Source organism: Elephantulus edwardii, unplaced genomic scaffold, assembly GCF_000299155.1.
Source record: "Elephantulus edwardii isolate Elephantulus edwardi_28Jun2011 unplaced genomic scaffold, EleEdw1.0 scaffold00117, whole genome shotgun sequence".
Classification (NCBI taxonomy): Eukaryota; Metazoa; Chordata; class Mammalia; order Macroscelidea; family Macroscelididae; genus Elephantulus; species Elephantulus edwardii.
The window spans coordinates 7,607,611-7,619,045 of NW_006399867.1; the positions used below are offsets into that span (position 1 = coordinate 7,607,611).

Consider the following 11,435-nt stretch of genomic DNA (forward strand, 5'->3'; position numbering starts at 1 on the left):
AGGAGTTGAACTCAAATTTCCGGCAAATCATATTTCCAGAAGCCCTCAGATGTTTAATGAAAGGGGAATACACATTAGAAAGTATGCTTCATGAACTGGACAGTCTTATTGAGCAGACGACTGATGGCGTTCCCCTACAGACTCTGGTTGAGTCTCTCCAAGCCTATCTAAGAAACACAGCTATGGGCCTGGAAGAAGAAACACACGCTCATTACATTGATGTTGCCAGGCAAGTGATTCTAGTTTTCTTCTGTTTCTTTGCTAAAGAGAACAGATAACAAAATTCTTAGCCTCTTTTACTGCAGAGATGTAAATGGTTACACATAGTGGTTTTGTTGGTGTTTTTTTTTTAAAAAAAAACCCCAAACTTTTGAAATAAATACAGATTTCGAGGAAGTTATATGAGGAAGTCTCGTGCACCCTTCCTCCTTCTCCGATGTTAGCATCTTACCTGACTGTAGTACTGTAACAACATCGAAATTGTCAGGGTACAGTATACAGGGCTCATCACATATATACACTTGGGTGTAGAGTGTGGTGGTGTATACTGTGCCATTGGGACTGACTCATAGCTGACCCTCCAGCAGGTTTTGAGAGACAGTAAATCACACAGGAGGAGATTGTCCATCCTTCTTCTGTGGAGCAGCTGGTGGATTCGAATCACATGGCTTTAGGATTGCAGTGCAGTTTCTTACCACAGAGCACCCTAGAGTTCTAGCACCAAAGCCTGCCAGCATTTGTATAGTTCTGTGCAGTTTTATCTCATGTTACGTGCTTTGTTTTAGTGAGATAGTTGTATACACATAATAGAGTGAGGCTTCTAAAGCTGAACCTGTAGAAGGGCAATTTCTGTGGATACTCATTATATCCATAATTAGACTCTAAACCTCTCATTTTCTGAGCACTTGAGACCTTACAAAAATTAAGTGCCAAATCTACATACCTAATTATAAACTTGAACAATTGGGTGTGCAACAATTGATCTTAGCTGCTAACGAGGGTTGGGAAGTTAGTGGTTCACATCTGTCTGGCAACTCCATTGGAGGAAGACCGACCCTGGAGAAATGACAGCATAGTAAACACACACGGTGGGGCCATTCTGTTCTCTGACACCAGATCACTCTGAGCCTAAACTCAACTCTCTGGCACCTAAGAGCAACTGCTCATCCAGACTTCCCCTACTGTCGGTCTAAGAACAGTTACTTTAATTTGTACTCAAAGGGGCAGTTTTATCCCTCATCTGCTTATTTGTGACTTGTTAAAAAAACAACCAACCAACTTACTTTTAAGTCAAGGAAAATTTTAACCAACTTTTATGTTTTACAGATTTCTCTGTTGGCTTATCTTCTTTATTCTACTAAAGGTTCCATCGCTATTTGAAATTATTTTTTTGGTGTGTGTATGATAAAGTTAAAATGCTAGTTAGAGTTAGTTTTGCGGTTAGTAAGTGTAGGATAGGAACTGAACAGCTGTGTTTTTGCTTATGTTACATGTTCTGTTAATGTTACATATTTAGAATTGCACCTGGGTAAATGAACAGTGTAAACCTTGTGTTAATGATACTGTGAAGTGGCATTTCTGAAGAAGTTTGTATTTATGGCATATTGTTTACAGTGACAGACTGTACATTTACAGTGGACCTACTTGACGTTTACGGTGGACAAACTTTAAAATGGACCTTGACGAATATGGCAGATTTCATTGGCTTACCGTGTGTTAGGACTGTGAACATACTTGGCAGTTTCCTAGGCTTTCACAAGCTTTCAAATTGTGTTTGACAGTATTAGTATTGAAAGTTCTTATTATTTTACATTCTTTGGGTCAAATGAGGCTTTAATAATTTATGTTGTGCTTTTAAAAATTGATTTGCGTAAAATGTAATCAAATACATAATTGCAGATACTGATCTTGTACTGTTGGCTTTACATGTGTTTGACATTAAAATACCATCTAGCATGACTCTTCTGCATTAATGTCAGAAAACTTCCTAAAATTTAAACTCCTGCTTTGAGATGTATAGATATTTTTTTTTCTTTCTCTCTCAAAATACATTACTTCTCAGTGAGAGTTTTGATCTCATTGTTTTTGCCCCCAGAATACTGCATGCTCAGTATGGTGAATTAATCCAACCAAGAAATGGCTCCGTTGATGAAACACCGAAAATGTCAGCCGGCCAGATGCTCTTGGTGGCATTTGATGGCATGTTTGCCCAAGTTGAAACTGCTTTTGGCTTATTAGTTGAAAAGGTAAATATTTGCTTGCTATGGATAATGCAAGTGTGGTAGTTTATTATGTGCAGAATGGTTAGTAAACTTTCTTTTACTTACGCAGTTAAACAAGATGGAGATTCCTATAGCATGGCGAAAGATTGACATCATAAGGGAAGCCAGAAGCACTCAGGTCAATTTTTTTGATGATGATAATCATCGGCAGGTGCTGGAAGAGATTTTCTTTCTAAAAAGACTACAGACAATTAAGGAATTCTTCAGACTCTGTGGTACTTTTTCCAAAACACTGTCAGGTAATAATTCCTATTTAAACATGCTGAATTTAGTTACCTAGCACTTTGGAAGGTGGCAGAGTGGAGTAGGCTTAATATTCGTGCAGTGAAGCCTCTGAGAGCCAGAAGTTGATGGTACTGCCTTGTGTTCCCAGGCCTCAGGTTTTCTGCCCTTGACAAGGGTGTATGTGGTCTTACTGCTTTTCTGTCACTGCATTTTTCTTCTCTGCAGGCTTCTGGAAGACTTAAACATGTTCTGGCTTTCAAAGCTGTACTCTTTCTTTTTTTCTTTTTTTTAATTTATTTTAATGAAAATTTACAGACACTGGATTTCCATTCATTGTTGCACACTTCCTCCCTGCCTGCCCCTCGCCTCCAGTTCGCTTTTATCTTTGAAAAGAAAAAAAAAAAAAAAAAAAAAATTTCTTTCATTGTTATATAATCCACCCCCTAACCCCAGTCCACTCCATGATGCAGCTTTCATTCTGGACTCTTGTCATGACACTAATACTTAATCATATATTCCTCCTAAATAGTTCTCTCCCTCATCTGTTTCAATGCAGTATACATTATTTATCCCCTCTTAATTTCCCCCAAGACCAATGTCAGTTCCACTTTACAACAGTGGCAGTATGCAGTATTTGTCCCTTTGTGGCTGAGATATTTTACTCAGCATAAGGTCACCTATTTTGTAGAATATTTCATGAGTTCCTTCCTTGTTTTTCAATGCTGCATAGTATTCCATTGTGTGAATATATCAGAGCTTCTCTATCCATTCGTTTGTTAATGTACACTTGGGATTGTTTCCAGCTGTTTGCTATTGTGAACAAAGCCTCAGTAAACATGAGTGAGCATATATTTGCTTGGGTGGCAGTTCTGGTTTCTTTAGGGTATATTCCCAGTAGTGGAATTGCTGGGTCAAATAGTATTTCTATTTCCAACTTTGAGAAAGCACCATACTGCCTTCCATAGTGGTTGCATCATTTTACATTCCTACCAACAGTGAATAAGGGTTCTAGTTTCTTAGCAACCTCTCCAGCATTTGTTGTTTGTTGTTCTGTCAAATCTTATTATTCTTACTGGGGTGAGTTGATATCTCACAGTTGTTTTGATTTGCATCTCTCTTTGAGCTAGGGATTTTAAACATTTCTTCATGTGTTTGTTCCCCATCTGAATGTCTTCTTGGTGAAGTGTCTGTTCATATCCTGTGCCTATTTTTCAGTTGGGTTATTTTTCTTTATTTTTTTTTTTGTGGTGCCTCGAGTATTTTATAAATTCTAGATATAAGTCCCTTATCAGACATGTCATTACCAATTATTTATTCCCTTTTTATCCTTTTGGAGAAGTTTTTGGATGTGCATAGAGATTTGATTTTTAGAAGGTCCCATTCATCTCGTTTATCCTCTCCTGGTTGTAGGTCAAAGCTATACTTTTTCAGTGAGCAGTATTGTAACTTTATTTTTATTTTGTATGAAATACTTTAAAAAACATTTTTCCTCTACTTAGGATCAAGCTCACTAGAAGATCAAAATACTGTAAATGGACCTGTACAGATTGTCAATGTGAAAACCCTGTTTAGAAACTCTTGTTTTAGTGAAGACCAAATGGCCAAGCCTATCAAGGCCTTTACAGCTGACTTTGTGAGGCAGCTCTTAATTGGTCTACCAAACCAAGCCCTTGGGCTCACACTCTGCAGTTTCATTAGTGCTCTGGGAGTAGACATTATTGCCCAAGTAGAAGCAAAGGACTTCGGTGCTGAAAGCAAAGTTTCTGTGGACGACCTGTGTAAGAAAGCTGTGGAGCACAACATCCAGGTTGGCAAGTTCTCTCAGCTGGTGATGAATAGGGCAACGGTGTTGGCAAGCTCTTACGACACTGCCTGGAAGAAGCACGACCTGGTGCGCAGGCTGGAAACCAGCATCTCTTCCTGTAAGACAAGCCTGCAGCGCGTCCAGCTGCATATAGCCATGTTTCAGGTAGGTGCTTTTCTTTATAGTGCATTTTCCTCAGTGTGTGAAATTGGGGAAACGGAAGATATTTAAAATAAAACAACAAAGAGGGCAAAATGTTTAAAGTACCTGCTCATGTTTCGTACTTTGGTGCTTTTTATCCATTTACTTGTTTTTCCCCTTTTACATGGTTCTGTGTTTTGATCATTTATAACTTTGTTCATTTTCCAACTTTCAGATGCATAGGAAAGAATTGAAATTACCAAGCGTTGGATTAAGCACTTCTTACTCTTAAAACTCTCATCTTTGTTTTTTCATACTTTAAGGAGGTCCTTGACAGTGATTTCTCCAATGCAGCATGTCTTTTGATTTCTTAACTGCTGCTTACATGGGTGTTACCTGGATCCAAGTAAAATTAATCATTGAAGACTTGAGTCTTCTCTTTCTCTATTATAAAGTTGGCTGTTGGGTGTCATGGTGAGGATTTTTGTTTTCTTGATACTGAGTTGCAGTCCATATTGAAGGCTGTAGTCTTTGATCATCTTTAGTAAGTGCTTCAAGCCAGCTTTACTTTTTGCAAGCAAGTTAGTGTCCTCTGTCTGCATAATGTAGCTTTCTGGATGAGTGTTCTTCAATCCTGCAGCATTCTTCTTCCTGTATTTCACTAAGTAAACGGGAGATTGTAGTTGTGATTTACAGCCTCAGAAACCCAACAGAGGGTTTCAATGAGTCATTGATGACAGTGATTTTTGAGTTTATTGTGTTGATATGCTTTCTGGACTGCTGAAATTTTAATTAAGTTTCTTTCTGAAGTGAGTTCTGACTCCCTGTTATTTTAATGGTGTGATGAGTTCATCTTAGAATTGGTTTTAGAACTTTGCTTTTTTACTTGAGTATTTAGAGATCACTGAATTAGAATTGACTCAGAGTTTGTTTTTAAGACAGAAGAGGCTCAGAGGTGAGATGCATTTGGATTTAAATCAGGCGTCTGAACGTGAGTTCAGTTTCCTAAGGTTTGATTTGCTTTTCTGTAGGAAGATAATAAGGATGATGACTCTAAGGACAAGCTGGGATGACCTTTGTACAATCTTCTTGCACAATAGAAATGTTTTTCTTTGTCAGATGTAAGCGTCAATATAGTCAGTAACTTCAGGTTTTAACGCAAGGGGTAATATTTAAGGAGCCAAAAAGTGCTTCCTATTTTTGGTGTTGGCAGTTGCCGCTCGGTGCATGAAACCAGCATTTTTCTTTTATCAGTAGCTGTACTCTTTAGCTCATGAGCAAAAACGGGTAATTGAGCTAAACTTCTAAAATTGCATTTATTATACACCTACCTACTCTTATCAACGTAGTTAGCTTCCAGAGACCAGTTTAATTGTTCCCTGAAAATGGAAGATTATTTTCTCCCTTGTTTTCATTTGTTGAATTTTTCCCCCCTTAAATTTAGAAAATCATAAGAAATAATAACAGCTAAACTGCTCTGGTGCTCTAGTAGTAAGAAGCTGTGGTGAAATCTCAAATAAACCCAGTTCAAATCCACCAGCAGCTCTATGGGAGAAGGGTGGACAGTCTTCTCCCATGCAGTAAACTGCCCTGGAAAACCCACTGGAGGGTCAGCTATGGGTCGGTTCTGACAGCAATGCACATGACACCAACAGCAAACTTTACTGATTTGCTGAGTCTAGTTAGGAAGATTATCCGTTTGTGGAAGTGGAGAGTTATGTGATTAGAGGGCCCAGGATTTAACCACTTCTCCTTCCTGCTGTGCTGGATCAGAACTTTCTTCACAGAGCCGCCTCCAAGGCTCCACTCTCACCCCTGCAAATCTTCATTCACTGTCCAAGTCCTGCTCTGCTTCCTGACCTGGCAGGTCTCTTGGTTTTAGGGCTTCAGTCAGGCCCAGTTCAGATCCTTTGGATTATCAAGAAATTTGCATGCATTTCTTCCGAACATCATCCTCCAGGCCTTTCTTTACTCCTTTCCCACCACCTCATAGCAGCTTTGAACCCCAGGCCTCAGAGGAGCTAGGAGCCCAGTAAGGTCACCTGTTGGCTTGTTACTACCCTCATCTGTCCACCTAGGGGCAAAACCTTTTTATGGTTAAAAAGTGGACATAACTTTCTTCCCTATTGGCTCTAGGCCTTGCTTGGATGTATTGACAGCATGTACCAATGTCGTCTGCTAATTCCCTGTGTCGTCACGGGTATAGTCTGTTCCGCAGTCATCAGTAACCTGATTGGCCCACTGAACAACTCCCTGCTGGACATACCCTCTTCGTTACCCCTCCGATTTCCAGCTTCTTAACTAGAGATTATTCGTAAGGCAGACTTATGGGGGAGTGTGTGTACTGGATTTTCCTAAGGACTGGAAATATCTTCAGTATTACTGTTAAATACTGTATATCGCTGTGTCTAGAAATGTATCAGCTGTTCTTTATTTCAGGAAATTTCTTACCTGATTGTGATTCTTTCATATTGCTGCTGCTTTTGCTCTTTCAAGGGAGTTCTGACATCTTAGTCCACTGGGAGTTGGTTACACTGCTAGCCCAAAGGCAGTGCTTCTCTGGCAATTCTGATCTACCAATGTCTCAAGGGGGAAAAGATGGGCAGACTTCTCTTGTGCGATTTACAGCCTGGGAAAAGTACTTGAGCTTCATCTTGTATTTATTACTCTTTGAACCCATCCCCATTGTTGATGCTGGTTGTTTGTCCCCTCAGTCCACCGCCACTGCCCTTAATGAACTCACATCTCCTTTCCCTGATTTATCTAGAGGTTTTATTCTGCCAAGTTTTTTTCCCCACTTTGCAGTGGCAGCATGAAGATCTCCTAATCAACCGACCACAGGCCATGTCAGTCACACCTCCACCTCGTTCTGCTATCCTAACCAGCATGAAAAAGAAACTCCACACTCTGAGCCAGATTGAAACTTCGATTGCATCAGTTCAGGTATGTTTTACTGCATCATATTCTTGGACATTTTATTTTTTAAAAATAATTTACAGGGGAGCTCTGGTGGCCTAGTGGCAAGAAGCTGCACTGCTATCCCAGAGATATGAGGTTCAAATCCACTAGATGCTCTGCCGGAGAAGGAGGGGCCATCTCCTCCTGTACCAGTCAGATCCAATTTGATGGTACACACACAGAAAATAATAAAATAAAATTAAAAAAAAAATAATTTACATGTTTGTCCTTGGCTTCTAAATCAAAGAAGCTCCCCCCCTCACTTTTATTTTTAAGTATTTTTTTTTCTTAATAATTCTTAACTGTCAAGGTTGGGTCTTGAAGCAGTATATCAAACCAGGAGTAAAAATGCATGAGACTTTTTAGTAGATTTTGTAACTACATTGCCTTGCACACCAAGGGAACCTGTATAATTAGAAGAACTTTGATTATTTTCTCTATCTTTTGAAATGTGTACCTCTCCATGTCTCCTATGTGCAGTTTGTTTGACTTGTTATGAATAATATCTAAGAAGATTCAGCATTTCTTACCTTTGTTGTATAGTTAGGGATCTCTGGTGGCCTTGTTGTTGTTATGTGCCGTCGAGTTGCTTGCGACTCATAGCGAGCCCTATGTCAGAGACAGTGCAGTTGGCACAGGACAGAACAGAGTTTAGGGCTGCAAGCGACTCGATGGCACATAACAACATTAGTGGAAAAATTAAGGTTCATTATTTCTGTGCTACCTTAAAATTAATAAACTTTTTTGAAGTTCATGTCCTTCAAAACAGAAATAACCTTTTTTATATAGGCTATGAGAGAATAGCTATGTTTGCAGGTTTGTTAAGGTTTTTTTTTAATTTTTATTGGAAAGTTTACAAAAACAAGTTCATTCACCCGATCAGACACATACTGTTTTGTACCAGTATAACTGCACATTTCTTGTCTCCTTCCTGTAATTCTCATTGCCATTAATCCTTCTGTCCTGTTCTATCCACATTCTGGGTTTGATCCTTGGACACATGCTGCTCTTTTGACTTGATGTTATTGGATAGTCTAAGGAGAGAGTGCCTCCCTGGTGTTACTGGTGTTACAGATCTTATATTTTCTAATTTGGGAAGATGAACTCTGACCGTTTGTGATTTTTTTAAGAGGGAAGTAGTGTATGCTTCTCTCTGTTTCTGAGAGACACAATAGAAGAACATGAATTTCTCTTTGCTAAATATTGGCTAATAGCACAAAAATGTTGTTATTATAAACTGGAGGGGTTTTAGCACTTAACGACATCTGTGGAATTAACGATTTTTCACCTTTCATGATCAGATGAGAATTTGTTGTTGTGTACCGTCGAGTCAGATCCGATTGGCACAGGAGGAGATTGTCCCTCCTTCTCCAGCAGAGCATCTGTTGGATTCGCGCACACACCTTTGAGATTGCTGTGCAGCTTCTTGCTACCAGGTCACCAGAGCTCCCTGACCTTTCATAATCAAAAGTATAAATGTATTTTCTTGTTGATAGCACATAGGGTGCAGTAGCACTGTCATGGCAAAATTTTTGTTTGGTTTTTTTAAAGACTTAAAAAAAGTAAAATAAAACTTAACTGCAAATTTAAGGCTAATTAACTGAAAACCAGATCTTACCTCCCAGTCTTGATTAGACTCATTCAAAGTGAAATAAAAATAAATTTCAAAAGGTTGGTTAAAGATTAGCATTTTAGCTGATACATGATCTGCACTCCGACCCCACAAAAAATGGAGCAGGATAAAAGAGAGAATAACAGTAGCGTAAATGACTCATACCTCATAGTCCATCTCTTGAACCTTTGTAGTCTCCAGGCCGTCAGCCTGGAGCATGGATGGTGTGCTGAACATTGACTGAGATGCTCCTGACTCTTTTCCAGGAGAAGCTAGCAGCACTTGAAGCAAGTATTGAGCAGCGACTCAAGTGGGCAGGTGGTGCCAATCCCGCTCTGGCTCCTGTACTCCAGGATTTTGAAGCCACAATAGCCGAAAGAAGAAATCTTGTCCTTAAAGAGAGCCAAAGAGCAAGTCAGGTATGGTGACTCAACTTGTGGTTTTGTTTTTTTACATTCAGTCACAGAATGATAGAATCATTAACCGATAGAACTGATGTGGAATTTCCTGTGGGATAAGTTACTGAAAGCTTTGAGTTCTTTGAGCACCAGGTTGTGGAGGGGGAAGGACTGATAGGTATTGGGGAGCCTCCCTTAGGCTGTGCCACAGCTGGTATCTCCCAAGGCCCTTACTGCCTTTGAGTGAAATAGTAACGAATGGCGTAAGCCTGTACTGAGAAAGAAACAGCAATTTAAATTTCATAAGTGTCTGAGGTTTTCCTCATTTGCAACAAAGGTTTGAAAAGGTATTTCAGATTTTTTTCCCCACAGGGCAATAAAATGTTCTATGATATGTACACTGCCAGGAATTTGTGAATCCAGAAAAATGAGAGAGGGAAAACTCAAGGAAATTTTCAGACAGGCACAAAACTACACTAATATGATGATACATATATCCGTCACTAGTTTTTAAATCATTGCTAAGTCCAATATTGATTCACAACAGTGTTATCATAAAAAAATCTTAGGATCTTGGCGAGCTCTGGTAGCCTAGTGGCAAGAAGCTGCACTGCAATCCCGGAGGTGTGCAGTTCAAATCCACCAGATGCTCTGCTGAAGAAGGAGGAACAATCTCCTCCTGTACCAGTCAGATCTGATTTGACGGTACACACACACACAAATAATAATAAAAAATTAAAAAAAAAAAAATCTTAGGATCTTTACAAAGATGCTTATTATCAAATACCTAGCCAGTATTTTGTGATCTTCATCGTAAAGTTAAGTGTAGACTTAGAAAAGGAATTAGTATGAAAGAAATGTTTTGTGACATTTGGACATAATGCAATTGCAGCTAAATACTAAGACTCTTTTCAAAGTGGCTTCTTATATATAAAAGGTTGTAGTGCTTCCTGATGGATATAATTTCATGAATGTGTTTTAAGCTTCAAAGTTGAATAAATCACACCAGCTTCCTGAAAAGGGATCCTTTGAGGGGGGAGAAAAAAAGCCACCAAAATGCTTCTTGGCCTTGACACAGCAAAGATTTTATGAAATACCTGCTTTTCAAAATAGTTGGGTCTCAAAAGATGTTTAAACCCAGAGCGTATTAATCAGAGTCGAGTCCACAAAACATTGGAACATGAGTTGCTTTTTATTACCTCTTAAAGCATTAGTATTTTTAATAATAATAATAAACAAATACTGTTATCAAAAGCAACAATAAATAAAAAATTATGTTTATTTAAGCTTTTGTTAGGAATTGAACTGCAGGCATATATCAGATATGTGTTCAGTTCTTAACTGTAGCAATAAAGTGAGTGTTATGATAAAACAAATCACTTGAGCATGTGTTTCCCAGTGCATATCAAGTTGTGGATGCCTGGTACTGTAGTTTATTATGTGTACAAAAGCATTATGAAAAGATTTTAAATATTCTGAGAATTACAAACTGTGTGACGGAGTGAGCACATGCTACTGGGAAAATGGTGCTTATAATCCTGCCTTGGCTAAGGTTTCCAGAAACTTGCCTTCAAGTTGTGGGGTTTGGTTTTTGTTTTGTTTTGTTTTTTAAATAAAACCCGGAAATATTTGCAGAATAGTGAAGTACAATAAAACAAGGTAAACCTTTATTTATCAAGAAGAGCCACGTTTTTGTGAGTTTTCCCCCTCCAATTTGTTTTGTTTTTAGGGTAAAATAATAGATTTATTAGAAAGTTACATCCCCGAAGGGATGTACACCTGTATATTTGAAATATGAAGGGGAGGAAGAACCACATTCTAGTCCTAAATAAACATTTGGAATGAACTGATCATTTTCATGTTCTTAGTTGCAACTAGATTCTTTGTGGAAATAATTTCCATCTTTTTTTGTTTCTTTCTAGGTCACTTTCCTCTGCAGCAATATCATTCATTTTGAAAGTTTAAGAACTAGAACTGCAGAAGCCTTAAACCTGGATGCTGCCTTATTTGAACTA

The 11,435-nt window shown here is 38.7% G+C and overlaps 1 protein-coding gene across 1 annotated transcript in view; it reads left to right on the forward strand.

The window, feature by feature from the left end:
- SMG1 (SMG1 phosphatidylinositol 3-kinase-related kinase) overlaps nt 1–11,435 on the forward strand; it is a 117,785-nt gene that overhangs the window by 101,209 nt on the left and 5,141 nt on the right. The window contains exons 50-56 of the mRNA XM_006892716.1: nt 3–229; nt 2,096–2,246; nt 2,332–2,521; nt 4,007–4,476; nt 7,258–7,395; nt 9,289–9,441; nt 11,343–11,426. Coding sequence (XP_006892778.1) covers nt 3–229; nt 2,096–2,246; nt 2,332–2,521; nt 4,007–4,476; nt 7,258–7,395; nt 9,289–9,441; nt 11,343–11,426 — 1,413 coding nt within the window. The remainder of the gene's footprint in view (nt 1–2; nt 230–2,095; nt 2,247–2,331; nt 2,522–4,006; nt 4,477–7,257; nt 7,396–9,288; nt 9,442–11,342; nt 11,427–11,435) is intronic.